At 44.3% G+C, this 17,621-nt stretch overlaps 1 protein-coding gene across 1 annotated transcript in view; it reads left to right on the top strand.

Annotated features, from left to right (window-relative positions):
• Nucleotides 1-17,621, top strand: part of MYO1D (myosin ID) — a 780,763-nt gene that overhangs the window by 361,598 nt on the left and 401,544 nt on the right. Inside the window, exons 12-14 of the mRNA XM_069634169.1 lie at nucleotides 1,823-1,893; nucleotides 9,325-9,399; nucleotides 10,145-10,277. Coding sequence (XP_069490270.1) covers nucleotides 1,823-1,893; nucleotides 9,325-9,399; nucleotides 10,145-10,277 — 279 coding nt within the window. The remainder of the gene's footprint in view (nucleotides 1-1,822; nucleotides 1,894-9,324; nucleotides 9,400-10,144; nucleotides 10,278-17,621) is intronic.

Genomic DNA, 17,621 nt, shown 5'->3' with positions numbered 1-17,621 from the left:
TTTATTCTTTTTAACAAAAAAGTGTACAAATTTCATAGAAAACCGTAGATACTGTATACACCACACATTAACCACATCTCTCACTACCACCTTGCTTACGCATTCATGACATCACACACTAGAATATTTAACACATATTCGAGCATTTATATATAATGTAATATACACTGTAGTACCTTTTCCTCCTCACCTATTTACAATAGTAATTTTGGCCCCACATTCTCTTTTGTAGTTTGCCTGTTTTGGACCACTCAGATTATTTTGTGGACTATTTTCTACATATGTTTCGGTCCCCATTAGGCACCAGTATTGCCCATAATTCTAAAGACCTTCTTCAGGACAAATTATACACACGATAAAGCAGGTAAATGTCTGCTTACGCCAAAATATAAGGTAGTAGATGTCTTCACAGGTTCTACAGTTCTCAATCACCTCCAATTTGTCTGATGGTGGATCTTGAAAGTATTTGGAAAACAATCTCTCAAGTTCTAACGGACTCCGCAGTGGTCGTCGAACCTTCTGTATCCTCCCAATTTAGGATCAGATGAATACTGACTTCCACAAGACACTATCAGCTGGCCCAGTATGATCCCAAATTTGGAACATCTCACAAACAACCGCAATTCTATTCAGCTGCATGTAGACCCATGTTAGACAGAGATCTCTTGTGCCCCGTTCTGTGTCTGACAGTGCACATTAAAGATGCTGTACGCTCATCACTGCATTTTAGCAATGCTGAATCTGTATTTGTCTTTGTCTCTATACCTCGCGGTTTATTTCCGTTGCGTTTGCTGTCAGTGTGGACAGCCTGCAATGTCATGCAAGACTTTAGCAATGGAGAAATTCAACGAGTCCACCAACCTTCAGGGCCTGTAAAGACCAAGCACTTGGAGGCACTTCTGCTCACTGTGTTCACTGCATGAAAACCATACTCAACTACTAGTGTATTTGTACCCTCTTACACTGTATAGTGTGGTCTAACCATCAGTTGGTAGCAGCACTCAATAAAAATATGCATGCTTGTGCTGAATGCTGGCAGCAGATCAGCAGAATGTCCGTCTAGAAGGCTCTTAAGTTATTTTGGTATTCTTCTCTGTGAGTATCTTGTGCTTCATTGATTTCTTTCTTTGTTTCTTTGTTTTTCTTTCTCATTCTTTTTCTTTTTCCGTCTTTCTATTTTGTCTTCTTTTGTTTCTCTTTTTCTTTCTCGGCTTCAAATTGTTGCGAAATCTTAATTAACCTCTTCTATTTCCTTTTCTCTTTCCTTATCTCAATCTTCTATCCAGCATGCTTCTTGGACGTGTCTAGACGTGCTGCAGGGCCTACGGTGAAGAATGCAGGAGCCTGCTCTTTCCATACCTGTGCATTATTTTGTCTGAACTATATGTGCTGGTCTTGCATGACTCTATCACTCATGTACACCGGTGGCACGAGGCCTCTCCTGCACATTAGAACCTACTCCTGCATGTTTTCAGTGCACAACACCGTCCATTGGAAGAAGGCCATGTTGTGGTGTCTGATGTGTTGCATGTTCTAATATTGATGTGTCCCTAACCACTGACCCAGGTCTCTTCCAGGCTTGTCACGTGGCATGGAATGTCCATTTGCATTGGTAAGATGCTAGTGGGTAAGGGGCACTGGTGTAACCCGCCCATGCGGCCTCACTTCTCTCTGGGCCATATAATTGTTATCTTGTCATGTATGGGTATGTGCAGTGGGTGCACTCACTGTATACCAAAAGGGTATCCTTCCTGTGCATGCTTTCATATGCCACACTGACTACTGGCTGTAAGTTCACGCTGTCAAATACCTTTTTTTTCAGGTTTGTGCCACAGACAAGTCCCTGGAGTTTGACAGAGATTTCCGGATCAAGCACTATGCCGGCGATGTGGTGTGAGTATGTTGTGAGGCCATCCTTAACTGTGCTAAGGGCTCCCTATGCAGATCGTGGATGCCCTTCCTGTATCCATCCTCATTTGAGGGGCACTTGCATGTATCCACTATCACAATTCTCTTGTATTGCACATCAGGTGAGAATGGGAGCCTTGAAATTCCTGGTGGCCCGGGGGGCTCGGCTTACAGGTGGCCCAGATCTTCCGGCTAAAATGTAAGGAGGATGTGAGAATCAGGAGCCAGCTCCATAAGTATTGAATTGTAGAGCTTCCTGCCCTGCCCCACAGTGAGGCAGGAAGAGAGAACTGCTCCCCCACCCGCTCGTAGTGCTGCCACTCTGCTTATCCATTAAAGGTTAGTGGAAGAGTTTGTTCTACAAAGTGACCAGGTAGCCTGGGAAGGAGTACAACATTTTGGGCCCCGTACTAGTGATGGCCTTTTCGGCTCAACACCCTGCTGCTGCGTGGTGGGTAAAGTATGAGCCTTGGCTTTGGGCAGTGGGCAATGTACTTGGCAGCAGAGGACTGGATGTTGACTTATGGGCACACCCCGCCTCTTCATTCAAGATGGTGAGATGTGGGGTAGTGTAGTTGCTAGTGCAGGTGCAGACTGCTGGTATGTGTCAATGAGTTCTGGCTACTCAGAGATTGGGTAGTCTGACCACCAAAAAGGCCCAGATCGGTGGCATGTGCCACTCTTTTTATGTATTCTAAGGTCGTCTTTTAATTTCTATTGATAACACTTGGAGTCTCGAGAAACATCCTAGAAGCACAGACACTATCTTTGCGGGGCACGTAAAGGGTTATGGGAAAGCAAGTCAGAGCCTATTAATCATAAATATGTATGACCCGCCTGGCATGGCCTTTCATGAGGGAAATAAGGAGAATGTGGAAGATGGCCTTGATTCTTGCACCATTTGTACCCCAATTTTAATAGGCCGTAATTTAATTTCAAATCCAGATCTCCTTTTTTATGGGTAATTACGATAAGGGGTGTTGCCCATGCTGGCAGAGAAGTCTAATGGGATAAAAGGGATATTTCTTGGCCAAATCTCTTAGCCCTTTATAGGTTCACTATGCTAAATGGATTTTGTGCGGGGCATAAGAACATGGGATACACGAGAGTTAGCAATGCTCATTTTTCTACTTTAGACTATATGTTTGTTAATCAGGCAGCCCTGAAGCTGGTGTATTGACATGTGTATTTCAATAAGAGAGGAAACTGATCACCTTCCCAAGTTATACGCTTTTAGATATGATGATGACAACAAATTATTAGATCATTCTGGTGTGATTGTTTTAAATACTTGGCAAAATTGCATCAAGTGGAACCTGTCTAAGCTAATGAGAGCTAATGAAATTGCTATAAATGAACTTGCAAGGTTCCTACATGTAAACTGTACATGCAACATCAATTCCGACTTTAGGAGGATGACACTATTTGAAAATGCCTTAAATGAAATAAGTAAGACGGTTTAGGTGTGTAGGAAAATGAAGACTACCTCTGCCTTTGGTACACCATTTTGTTCTTGTAGGGATCGTTATGACCGGGCAATACTGGGTGAAAAACGTAAAATGAGGACAGATATAAGGAATATAACTCAAAATTCAAAGGAACGGGGTGAAGCTTCTGTTAATATGATGGTCGCGACTTTGATTACAAATAGAGAGAGTTCAGCATTTGACTGGTTAAGTCCCGAAAAAAGAAAGAAAGAGAAAAAGAAAGAGATACCTGGCTGGCATTAGCTCGACACGCCCAAAGAAAATGAATCTAGGTTATTCTGGGACATTGTAAATTCCAGAAGAGGTGGGACCCTTACGATTTCTGGTGTATCTAGGGTTGCTTGGGAGGAATATATTATTAACACTCTAGGGAGTTGCCAAAATGTCACCTTGCCCACCGATATCCTGTATGCAAAATGGAAATATAAGATCTCCTTCATGGAACTAGAAACTATTGTAAGGAAATTGAATGGCTCTTGTGCTGCAGGACCGGACGGCACATGCAACGCCCTGTTGAAAATGAATCCTTTACTCTGGACAGCAGCCTTCCATGATTTATTTATGTGTATTGGCTATATATATATGAAATTACGGTATCTTGGAGGAACAGTTACATTATACCAGTGCATAAAAAAGGATGCAAGGCTGTTCCCTCCAATTATCGTCTTCTGCCTATGCTGTATATTCCAGTCAAGATTTCTGCCAAGGTTCTGCTTCGTGAACTTACTGCCTGGAGTGACATTAATGGAATCATCCCCGAAAACCAAACCGGCTTCAGGAAAGGTTCCTGTACAACATATAATTTGTACACGTTGTGAAAGCATCAGGAAGCAAGACACAGACAACCGATTCAAAGTTCAAAACAAACTGTTCTATTATAATAAATGTCAGGATAGTAAAAGGACTTTCGTGCCCTATACTAAGGTGGGATTTCCCTACCTGAACGAAACTAAGGTAAGTCTGAGTCCAAGAGTTCAACTGTGTCCAAAACCTATCCTTGCCCTTACCACTGAAGCTAAACAAGGTCTGTTCATTCAATCCTCCCCGAGTTAACGTTCCATTAAATTCAGAATTCGCCATGTAATGGTTTTGCTTGCATTTTAAAGTTCCTTTCACTTCGACATTCAGCATGCAGTAATGTTGCTTAATTCTAAAGTTCCCTTCACCTCTGGATTCAACAAGCATTAGTTTTGCTTAATGATTACATTTTTATTCAAATCCGTATTCAATGGTTATTGCTTTGGCTTAAAGTTCAGTTTCATTCAGCCCGCTGTTTAATATTTGTTTCACTTCAAAAGAAAATCCTAGCACTCAGATTTTCAAAAAAACGCTCTTCTTAAGACACGTGACCACTCTGATTCAAAGTTTTCCTTACGCTGCAACATTCAACAATGGAATTGACCTTACAGCGGAGACCTTCGAAAACATTCTCTTCAGAGAGACGCGACCATGCTGATGCAAAGTATTCTGTAACAATGGCAATGTTCAATTATTTGTGCACCGGGTTTCTGATCTAGTAGAAACTCACTGGTCTCTGTAATTGCTCTCCCGGCAGCGCAGAACATACAAAGCTTCTGCTGCCAGGAGCCAAAATCCCCACCCTAGACACTCCTGTGCCGGCTTCTTGACATGGGGGAACGAGTCCTTCGAATGAAACGAAAAGGGAAGCTTCTCCACATGGCTCGCTTCTCTGCCGTCAGTCCTCTCCATGGAGTCCCAGCTCCCACGCCATGCCTTTCTAAGACCACTTCTCCTTGCAGTCCACAGTATCTCGGCATGCTGAACACAATAGACCGTCCCACAGCAGTTCCCTCCAGCGGCTCGCCTCTCTTCCAACAAGGTTTGCTGCTGATCACACAGGCCTCCCTGCTGCTTTTCCCTCCTCCTTTTATACATATACACCTGCAACCCTCTAACAGGTTGCAGGTGTGCTTTCTCAATTAACCTTGTCTGACCATGATTAAGGGGACATGCCTGACCTTCACAACACATTGCAGGCATCTTCTTCGTCCCGGTACAAGAGTGGGTACATGGTATAGTGTTCATTACGCTCAGCTGCCTCTTTGTTTTCTCAATACTGTCAAGTGCCATAAGAGGGGAAATGAGGGGAGCTAACTTAGAATAACCCATAAAGGTTGGGGGAGGGTTAGGTTGGTCGTCAATAGGGAAAGGTGGATACGATGTCTCGCCTCAGGGCACCCCACTCCCAATCCTCAAAGACCCTCCACCCAGGTGATGCTCCCTCGCTTCTCCGCCCCTGCGGTCAGGATTCAGCAGTGATGACCTTTCCCTGGCCACCTGCGCAGAAGATACAAGGGGAGTAGGAGTGAGCATACGCTCAGGTTTCTCACAACATTTGTATCTTTGATTGAATATTCGTGGAAGGTGAGAGAGCTGCCGGTTTATGCTGCCTACGTTGATTATAGTGCAGCGTTTGATACCATCCTGCGTCATCGGTTATGGGAAAAGCTAGTTGTTTGGGATATTCTGCTAGGTCTTTTATCCATGATCATCAGGCTATATTCTGATACACGTGTCAAAATTAGGCTTGATGCTACCGGTAGTTCTACTGATTGGATAAATACAACCAGGGGTGTTAAACAGGGTTGCATCCTTGCACCTATATTGTTCAATCTTTATATGGCTGATTAGAAAGAGGCTTTTGCGGTAACTGGCACAACTTCATACAATTTTGGTAGATTTGCGGTACCCTAGCTCAGATAGGCAGATGACCTGCTGATCTTAGACTATACCCCAGAGGGATTACAACTCAAAGTTGAAGCGTTGGGGGTGTATTCTGAAATAAATGGTCTAACAATAAATGCTGATAAATCAAAGGTCATGGTTTTTAGGCCCAGGAATACTGTAATGAAGAGATATTGTTGGAAGATCAATAACAATATGATTGAGCAGGTTACTGAATATAAATATCTGGGAGTCGTTTTTGATGGAAAATTGAAGTGGAGTGACCACTGGGAATATGTGAGTAACAAGGGTAAACAGCACATTGGGGCCTTGAATACATTTGCAGGAAAAAGCAGTGGTCACTCACTTCACAGTTTACTGACAATTTATCAGTCTAAGATTATGGCCCTCATTACGAGTCCGGTGGTAGCCTTGCCGGTAAATCCGGCAGGTTGCTGCCGGACCCATAAACAGTTACCAGCACCTGGCTTGCCGGTAGCACTGGGGTAAGTCAGGCGCCGGTATCTATGTTGTTCCTCATTCCCATAGAGGTCCATAGGACTCTATGGGAGTGGGGACCACTGAAACACTGGCACCGTCAATGACGGTGCTGGTGTTTCAGTGAAAGTCTGCAGGCGGGTGCCATTACGCCCCGCCAGGGCAGACCTGGTGGGCAGGACGGCAACCCGCCCGCAGACTCGTAGTTTTCCAGTCTGGAAATAACGGTGCCTGTAAGCTTTCCAGCACCGTTGTTTCCGGACCGTCAAACTTGTAATGAGGGTCTATGTCTTTAATGTTGTAAGGAATGATAATTTGGGGTATGTGATGTAAAGGTTTATTTTAAAAGCTTTTCATGGTAGATACTTGAAATTATGACACAGACTGTAATGGATAAAAGAATATTTTATGGGCCGCAAGTTATTTTTTGAGGGCGAAGGAACATTGCAGGGTAGAATAGCTCTTGAATATTCCACTTTATTCTTGCACATTAAGGGTGGTTGTACAGAAGGCATAAAATCAGTTATAAATTGTTGGACACCAGCGGTGGGTCTACATTCCTTTGAACTACCCCACAAAGCCTTCAAGCGGGTGGTGAAAAAATTGCTAAATAGCTACGATATGGAGCAGGTCACTGTTTATCCACTAAGGTTAATTGTGGGATATTTTTGGATTATTATATTGGAAGACACAATCACCCTAAATACATTGAGGCTTCTTCTCATGGGTATATTACAGGGCGTTATATTCGTATCATATTTAACCTAGTGGATACCCTTGAAATCATAGGTGTACGAAGGGGCTTGAGCAGGTCTTTCAGAGGCTGCAGATTGTGTGGCGATTGTGTGCTTGAGACCATCAAGCATCTTGTGATGTTTTGTAACAGCTTGGAAGCTACACGTCACCAATTTGTGAAAGAATAATCTTGGGCATGGATGGACGAAATAATTGGTGATTTATAGGTGGATTTCATGGCTGGAAATGACTGTAATTTAATATTTTAGGTGGTTACGTTTCATAACTTGATATAGGGTATCTTAAAGGGCTGGTTCACTCTAAAATGTTATTGTCCCAAAATATAGGCAATAATCAAAAATATATGTAAAACGTATTTTTAAAGAAAGTTCCTATGTAACGTTTTGAGCAAATAAGGCTCAAAGTGTTTACATGGGAGCATCCATTTTGTGATTTCAAGCAGCCTCCTAAGTGCATGTTAAACTCTGCTCTGGCGGCACTAATCAAGCAGCAAAAGCCCCCTGCTGGGAGCTTTTGCTTACTGCAGCCAGAGCAGAGCTTAACATTGAGAGGAGGCTGTCTTCACTTTCATTTTATGTCTTCTGTGCTCCCAAAGCCGAGGGAAGCACAGAAAACGTAAATTGAAAGGCAGAGCAATTATAAATACTTTGCCAGCTGCCAGCGGAGTTTTCATAATTGCTGCTACTTCCTTTTATAGTTTCCCGTGTGCGGGAAACTAGAAAAGAAAGTCACAGCAATTAGGAATACTCTGCCGGATGCCGGCAAAGTATACATAATTGCCTGGATTTGCCTACAAGAAAAAGCACAGCAATTATAAATACAACACATAGTTGTATTTATGATTGCTGTGGTTGCAAAACCACAGAAATCATCAATACAACAAGGTTGTATTTATGATTGCAGTGGCTTCAGCTTTGAATCTCCCTGCCCCCCCCCGGCCAAAGCTGAAGCCACCGCAAGCATCAATACTACGCGGTTGTATTTATAAATGCTGTGATTTTTTTTTTAAGTTTCTCGGTTTCCCCCGGGCCAGAGGAGCCCGGGAAACTTAAAAAGAAAACCACAGCATTTATAAATACAACAACATTGTATTAATAAATGCTGATACTTTCGCTTTGGGAGACTCAAAGCGAAACCTGCTGCAGTCATGAATATAACGTGGTTGTATTTATAATTGTCATGGTTTTCTTTTTAAGAGACTCAAAGCGAAAGCTGCTGCAGTCATAAATACAACGCGGTTGGATTTATAATTGCCATGGTTTCCTTTTTAAATTTCACGGGCCCGGGAAACTTAGAAAGAAAACCACAGCAATCATAAATGCAACCCAGTTGTATTTATAATTGCTATGATCTAAGAAAGAAAAAAAATACGCACTTACCCGCATGCAGCCTTCCTACCTGCATTCTCTGCTCTCTGGCAGTAATGAAGCAAAAGCCACCTGCTGGTAGCTTTTGTTTATTACAGCTGGCTGGCTTTTGCTTCATTAGTGCTGCAAGGGCAGAGCTTAATACAAGCACAGGAGGCTCATCCATTTCACAAAATGGATGCCTCCTAGTGCTTGAAATTTTTGAGTTTGAGCCTCATTTGCTCAAAACTTTACATAGGAAAATATTTTTTGCATATATTTTTGATTACGGGCCATCTTTTTAGCCAATAGAATTTTAGAGTGAACCATTTCTTTGCATTGCTATTCATATTTTGTATTTTCTTATATTCTTTGATTTTAATGGTTTATTGATATGTAGGATTACGATGATATTGTGTTATTGATGTTTTCATTGTATTTAAGGTCATTTATATGGTTATATGTATGCAATAAAAAATATTTATCATTATAACATAAAATATTCTAAGACTGGATAGTGTGGATGCCAGTGGGAAGGGGGGTTGCATTAGGTGGCGCTCGGTGCTCTGGTTATTGCGAGTCTTATTGGTACGGCTGATGGAACGGGCAGGCTCACCTATTGACATTGTTGCCTTTTGTTACAGGTATTCAGTGGTTGGATTCATTGACAAGAATAAGGATACACTGTTCCAGGATTTCAAGCGTTTAATGTATAACAGGTAGGAATGCAATGGGCACTAGCCCCAGTAATGGAAGAAGACCAAGTGCTGATGATGGGCCTCCAAATATACATGTCTTCTGCCCATGGGTGCGAACACATTCAGTCTCTCTGGGAAAGGGCCAATTAGCAGCATCCATTCTGTGATGCACATAGTCATACATATCTGACAAGGGCCCAGGTAGTCTGGCTCCCCCACAAGCCTCTAACCATCCAATTAATAGGTGAAACCCTGTGCATTGAAATACCTCAACCCATAACAGGAACCAGCTCCAGTCCTTTTGTTTTTCCTCCATCCCCATCCATCATTCCTTCCCAATCTTTCATAGTTTACTCTGACTGAACTGACCAGTTGGGAAATTGGGAGACTTCCCAACAGGATTAGAATATCAGCCACTTGAAAGAGTTGCTCTGCCCTTTCGGCATTTCACTGCTAAGGCCTCCAATGAAAGAAACTGTGTTCACTTACCCTTGCTCTCCGAACCTTAGCTTTTCTTTATCATGTTTATCATGTCTCTTTCCTTCCCTGATGGCCCCTTTTGAACACCCCTTTTTCCTTCTTTCATTCTGTCTGCTGACTCTGGTTCGCCTCTATGTTTGCACTGTATCCACACTGGGCCCTTGCTGGTACAGATCTACTGCGTATGAGTTAACATTGGGCTACAGAGCTCACCACTGGCATCAGTGCCACACTAACAAGCTAGGGCCTTCATTAACTTTGCATTCTCTCCTCCTTTGGCTTCCAGCTCCAATCCTATCCTGAAGGGCATGTGGCCAGAAGGGAAGCTGAGCATCACGGAGGTCACCAAGCGGCCTTTAACAGCTGCCACCATGTTCAAGAACTCCATGATCGCTCTTGTGGACAACCTGGCCTCTAAGGTAAGGTCCTCCTCTGTCGCTCCTCAGAGCCAGGCCCTCGTGTGCTAAGAACAGCCCTGGGTGGGCTTTGATGAGTAGGGCATGGAATTTCTCAGAGTCTGCACTACGTGCATCTTGTACCAAAGCTGAAGAATCCAAGCGATAGTTGGCAAGAAATTATGGACAAATGTATCCGTGGCACCACCCAGTAGCCCTAAATGAGAAAGTTGGATCTTGATTATGTCTTTGAATGCACTAGTCTGACAAACAGCACTCAAAATAATGTGCTAATGACCTTACTGGTATGAATGCCAGGAGGGTCATCCCAGCTTCTGTAAATGAGTGTGTTATCACAAATCTGTGTAAGTGCACGCACATGACCTATGGTGCCATGAAATAATACATGTGATCGCTCTAACTGCACAGGTGAGACCTAAATGCTCACCACGGCATGCGAGTGCTGGTAATAAGTGATGGACGTGTACACGCGAGATCTTAATAACTACTGTAAATATAGGTTTATCCTCATGGGTGCACTTCCCAAGGGAAATGGTTTAATTCTATGAGAATTCGTTTTTTCCTAAGTGGAGACAGGATTTTGCTTTATTTGTAGGTGTATTTGTTCGCCTGTGTAGTGCTTGATCTGGAAGGGTTGAACGCACTCTTTTGTTTGTTTGGTGGTGCGTGCTTCTGTAAGGAAACTAGTTTTCATTTTCTGTGAATGCATGCATTCTATTGGTAGAAAAAGGACGAAAGCTCTTTGGTTCTGGAATGTACAAGGCTCCCCCTTGCAACAAAACCAACCTGTTTGCTAGCTCCTGCAAGGCCAATGCTTTCAACCTTCACAAAGCGGAGTGGCGATCAATGAGAGGGACACACCAAAGGGTTCAAACACATATGGGTTTATTTCTATTACCATAAGCTGGAATCAACTTAAACAAAGATAGCAGGATGGCTTTTCCCTGGGTTTGAAGGTAGACGTCTGTAAGATCAATTAGCAGTCTTTACAGCTGGGTACCCTTGTAGCAATCCTTGACAGATCTCACAGTGAAGTTTAAGGGTTCCTGCCATATTTTACTTCTCCTCTTAATGTCTTGAGTCCACTCCAAAGGGCTTCAGGCCACTGCATGGCAGACATTAGCAGGACCAGTGCGGTGGCTGGGAGCCATCAAGTGCAGACCCTAAAGCTTTGTCAAAGCGTAGTCTGCTTTGGCTGGACGGTAGGCCGGGTGCCTTAGTGCCCTTCTACAACTGGACTACATGACCTAACACTAGTTCCCAACCTCCTTTCCTCCATTTCCTTCTCGATGATTTGTGAGGGTCTTGTTCTTGATACATCTGCTCTATTGCCCCTCTCTTCCTTCTGGCACTCTGATCCTCACTGTCTGATACCTCTGCGGCTTCTCACCCCATGCTTGGTGCTTTTCTCCTCTTCTTCTCCGGTCCACCAGCGATTAGACATGTTTGTGGTTTTTCTTCCCCTCTTTTCTAAGCCTTCCCTGGCTGTCGCCTCTCCCCTCTGCTGCTCGCTTTGATATGTCTCGACTCTCCTCAGTATATCTCCACCTTCTCCCGCTTGATGCCTCATTCCACTTCCTGTCTACTATACTACTATCCTTGCGTTTTTTGCTGGAGTTTCTCCACCTCTTAGTATTTCTGCTAACCATCTTCGTTTCCTTACTTCCTCCTACAGCTAAGTTGTTACTTCGACAGCACTTGCCACTATCTTCTATCTTTATTCACCCTCCTCTAAAACCTCAATCCTCCTTTCCCCTGTGCCTGCATCCAACTTCGCCTCCTCATGAGTCCGCGTCTCTTTCTGTCCCTCTTTCTCCTCTTCTCCAAACTCCTTTCTCCAGCCACCTCTTCTCTGCGCTAACTTCCCCTCTTCCGCTCTCCAGCTTTTCTGACACCAGTCACGTCCTCTTCAAGTCCTTCTGCCTCCAAACTGCCCCTGATCTGAATCTCTGCTCTCTCCAAACTCTCACATAGCTCTGAAAATCTCATTTCCTTATATAACGGTTCCCCTTGCCCAATTATGTTCGGGTGTTAGCACTTTTGGGATTGGAACCTGTATTGATCTGTGCATAGACTTCTCGCCACTCAGTCCTACCACTTCCTATTATTTGCTCTGTCGGCTGAGCCTTTTTAAAAGGCGGGCCCCAGTCTTGGATTGTCACTGTATGTGTGAATGGTGTAGCGTCGTTATGCCGACAGGAGTTTTTTTGGCAGTGGAATTTTTACTGAAAAAATGTCATCGCAAAAACACATCGAAATATAGAGGTGGGTAAGAGGATACAAGGGTTAGGTAGGGGGTTGGAGTAGGTATACAAATATAGGGAAGGAGAGAACCCCCAAATAAAAAAATTAAAATGTCTGAGTTTGTTATTCCATCGGAAAATCTCCGGTAGGCAAAAACGACATACAACCGTGTGAACAGGAGAGGACTGTTGCATACTTCCTGCAGGCTCTGCAGCTCTTTCTAGCTTTGCCCACACTTGAGTAATGTGCAGTAAGTCGGGGCTTCTGCGCATCGAGGCCCATGCTTTTTGGTTGTGCGCTCTCACTGAGTTCCACACCGCAGCGCTCCAGAAGCAATTCCTTGCTCTAATTATACATGAGTATCGTGCTTCCACTCTGTCTTCCCCTTATGTCAAGCTTACTTTGGGGCGGGGGGGGGGGGGGAGAGTCCCTGACCAAGGGAGGCTGGCATATCCTGCTGATGGGTTTGGGGTGGGAGGTTCCCTTAAAGCTGGAGTCTGCAACCTTTTGCTCTCCAGATATTTTGCCAACTCTATCAGCCCTACTGGGGAAAGTCAATGATGAGGATCATGGGAGTCCCAGTCCAAAAGATGTGGAGAGCAGCAGGTTGCACACCCCTACCTTAAAGGGGCAGAGCCAAAGAGGCGCTTTTGATGACCAGCTTTTTTCATGTAGCCTGGCTGTTGGTTCTATGTGATATTTCCACATTTTAAAGCCTGGACACAAAAAAGACAGATTTTTTTGTGGCCATTTTGTGTGGCCTATAAAATGCCAACATTTCACATACTGCCCCCGCACACTCCCTCAGAAGACGATATCCTCCCCACTCTCTCCCGCTTGTTTTCCTGTTAATCGTGGGGTTTAATCCTCCCAAACTCCCATTTCCACACCCAATACCCCCCTCCCAGCCCAACACAAATGTACTCCCCAAACACACACTCACACAACACATGAAACACACTTGCATCACTCAATGCGCCTTTCCTCTCCTGCTCGTCAGCCCCTGTGCGTACTCGTGTGCGGCAGGGGCATGGCAGTTCGATTTAGAGCAGTCTTTCTAAGTCAATGGTTGTTTTTCCGATTTTTCAAAAACTACTTTTTCGCTTGATACCGGGTGTCGTGGGGTGGGCATGGGGCACATACTGCCAGGCATCACATAGCAGGTGGAAGCACCACTCCCCATGGTCACCAGACCCGTTACCCCAAGAGCCAGTCAGAGTTATTGGTCACAAACCTGAATCCATCATCATTTCTACTTAATCCATGTTGCCTAGGAACAGAGATCTCTGGGGAACTGGACCCTTACAGGGCACCCTAAGCAACACTTTGCCTGGTTCTCTCTGAAGGTCGTTCCTTTGTGATCTCCAGCTTCCCTCTGCTTTCTCTCAGCCTTCACCACATTGAGTAGACTAGGCCGAGGCTCTCTCTAGGTCTTCTTATGTGTCCTTCTTCCATAAAGTCCTGGTCAGTGCTGTATAGACTCATCGAGGAGACTAGGCCGAGGCTGTCTTTAGGTCTTCTTATGTGGCTTCTTCCATAAAGTCCTGGTCTGTGCTGTATAGACTCATCGAGGAGACTGGGCCAAGGCTCTCTCTAGGTCTTCTTATGTGTCCTTCTTCCATAAAGTCCTGGTCAGTGCTGTATAGACTCATCGAGGAGACTAGGAACAAGCTGTCTCTAGGTCTTCTTATGTGTCCTTCTTCCATAAAGCCCTGGTCTGTGCTGTATAGACTCATCGAGGAGACTAGGCCGAGGCTGTCTTTAGGTCTTCTTATGTGGCTTCTTCCATAAAGTCCTGGTCTGTGCTGTATAGACTCATCGAGGAGACTAGGCCGAGGCTGTCTTTAGGTCTTCTTATGTGGCTTCTTCCATAAAGTCCTGGTCTGTGCTGTATAGACTCATCGGGAGACTAGGCCGAGGCTGTCTTTAGGTCTTCTTATGTGGCTTCTTCCATAAAGTCCTGGTCAGTGCTGTATAGACTCAAAGTAGCCTTGCCTGCCTCCAGCAGACGAGTCAGTGAGATGTTTGAACACGAAAAGTGCCTCAATTATCACATAGTAAAAGAAAGTATACAAATAAAAAGCAGGAGCTGTTGGCCTCTTGATTCAGAAATGAACCTGTGCCACCATCCACTGCCAAATCGCAATCTGTGTATGCAAGGGCTTCCTAATTCTGTAAAGACACCCTCCACCCGTTTGAGCGATGATCCCGGAATACCACAATTCTCCTTCCTTGATCTGAACTCCCTTCTTGCCCTCTCCCTCTGTGCATGCGTAGAGTTGTGTCATCTGGGCACATACCTGGCTAGCATGGTACAGGGAAAGGCCATGGGAGCCTTCCCTTCATTTGTTCCAATAGGAAGGCCCTTTCTGAATGAGACTTCCATCATTCAGAGGGTAAGCATTAGACTGGAAACGGAAAGCGCTCGTAGTGCAGCTCAATTGACCTCCTCTCTGGGCTTCATATACTCGGCTCGGACTGGCCTATAGGGCTATAGGGCAATAGGGCAATGCCTGAATCAAAAACGCAAAATGCCAGTGTGGGCCAGTGTTATTGGTCAAAGTGGGACACTTTTCTGACCCATGTGGCCAGTTTGATGAGTTACTTCACTGTGTGGCTAATAGTTTTGACCACTGTTACTGAATAAATATTCTTTAAAATGCACAATTTGCATCACATTTTATCAAAAACCTCCCCATTGGTGCTACTCGGATAAATGAATTGGCATTTGCGGACCACTTTTTCATTGGTGCCTAAGAGAATTTGATGCCCCAGTACAGCCCCGACTAATACCTGGAAGTGCTGCTGTGACTGTAGCCATTCTGTCTGCTCTACACCTTGCCCACATTAGTTCCGCTTGCCACTTTCAGCTTATTCTCCTGGAAGGCAGGTCTCTGATCCAGTTAATCTTGCTCTGCCTCTACGCGGTCCCGCCTCCCTCCAAAGATCATTTCAGAGTTTCATGTAAACTAGTCTCTCGTATTGCCTGTGTTTTTACCCACGATACCCCGTCCAGCAGATGGCGCACTGCATTTGTGGATGCCAACCGCTCTCTGCTGCCACTTATAGGCAAAAAAGCAAAGCTTCATGTGGAAGTCTTAACGAAAGACACGCTCATTCCCAGTAAGTCCTTACCCACTGGAACGTTCACTGCAGAGGGTTGCACAACCAGAATTCAGAACGCTTTCTGCCGGGCAGAAAAATGGAGCATTCCATAGAGTGGTATCAACAACGTGTGCACTCTTTTGCAGAGCTTTAGGGCGTGATATCTGCAACTTGGTGGCTCGAAAGGATGCCCACACCTCCTATTTTTTTAATCACATGGTACAGCAATATGAAAGTAGCTCTGGAACGAAAGCAAAAATAGCCGGAGAAATAAAAAAAACTACAAGTACCATAACCCAAAGGGAAAAAAAACAGCGATGAATGTCCTTCGTACGCATGGCCACTGGAATCTTGAGAGCTCTGAGCATATGGATTCGGCAAAGTGAAGTCAGAGGCTGTGATGTCACAGCAAGGCAAAGCCAGCACCTTTGAGTAACTGGTGGTGTGCCAGGCCCTGGGGATGAATAGTCTGCGTTTCTCACCTAACTTCACCCATGGGTTAATGGATAATTTTACAATTATTTAAAAGAAATACACATACTGGAGGTAATGTTCTGTAAGTCTTATATTTGCATTTATGTTGTTTATGTGCTAAACAATCTAGAAATGCAATAGGCTGCTTTCAACTGCATATTCGTTTAGTCATCTTTAATGCTGGTATATATTAAGCAGCCAGCTGGGGGACTATGTGTAGGTGTGCAGGTCTCATCCGGACACAAATGCCTCTGTCCCGATGACATAGACCGGCACAGAGTGCCTGGGTACTTCAGAGCTGCACCCATCAGCACAACTGCAAAGTTATGTTCCATGTTAATTTCCTCCCCACCAACCTAACCCATCTCCCCTGCCTTTCAGCTACACCAGTGAACCTGGAGACCATGCAAATGGCAGCGGTGCACAGTGCAAATCGCAGTGACAAATCCTCCTCACTAATGTGAGTAGGGTTTAGATTCTATTAAAGACACAGAGGCGAGTATTATGCATTAACTTCTTTACTACCATCAACCAGCAGCAAAGAAAATAAACTTTGAAATGAACTAAACAGGTTTCTTCACTTTTGATTACACACCAAATTAACATTCCTGCAGCACAGACCCCAATCCAAGATGGAGGAAGGTCATGCCCCAACCTCATCTAATAGAGTAACAGTTTAGTCCATATAAGCCTTCTTGCTTCACATATCACCATCATCTGCAGCTGCAACATAGCGTCCAAAAGCCAGGGGAACCCCCCGCATGAGTACTGCAAACCACCCCATAACGGAATCCAAGGTTATTGCTCTCCTGCCTCCTTCCAACAACCATCTTTAACTGTGTCCGGTTCACCACTTCCTCACATCGTAACTTCAAGGAAAAGAAAAACGTACAAGGTTATATGGGAGTTCTAATACTTGCCTCTGTGTATTTAAAACAATCTCAACCCCCACTCACGTTAGTGAGTGGGGTTAGTCATTCCATGTGAAGACTGGAAGTTTCTTATTATGCAAGTCTAAAGCTCTTGCAATACATTCACTGTAACATGTTTAATACGTTTATGGTGAAACGTTTTGAAAGTAGAGTCCTTCAATCAGTCAGCTGCTTTCAATATAAACTAAAGCTTCCCTCCCAAGAACGGAGGCCATAGCTCCCGTTACTGATTGAGCCCCAAAAACTGAAATGTAAATTCCAGCTTCTTAATTTCTCCAGCTGACTCATCTAGCCAGAGGGGGAGAAGAGACGGTCTGACAGTAGCGGTTCTTCGGTCAAAATGTTTAAGACATTGTACCACAGACAGTTTCTGATCCGCCTGAACGGAGGGATAAGGAACTGAGGAAGACGTACATTTAATTCTTCAACATAGTAAGTTTTGAAAACAGTTGTTGAAATGGTAACGTGTCATTATCTGGGCAAGATTGAAATAGCCTGAAAACCAAATTCACATCCCATAAAACAGAATACTTAGCCTTAGGTGCAGCCTTAAGGCGTATACATCTGAGAGCCTTCTGTAACAGGAAATGTT

The sequence above is a fragment of the Ambystoma mexicanum genome, chromosome 13, assembly GCF_040938575.1.
Source record: "Ambystoma mexicanum isolate Mex_15411 chromosome 13, UKY_AmexF1_1, whole genome shotgun sequence".
Taxonomy (NCBI): domain Eukaryota; kingdom Metazoa; phylum Chordata; class Amphibia; order Caudata; family Ambystomatidae; genus Ambystoma; species Ambystoma mexicanum.
The sequence above is the reverse complement of the archived record's forward strand: the minus strand, read 5'-3'. Positions and strand labels throughout refer to the sequence as shown.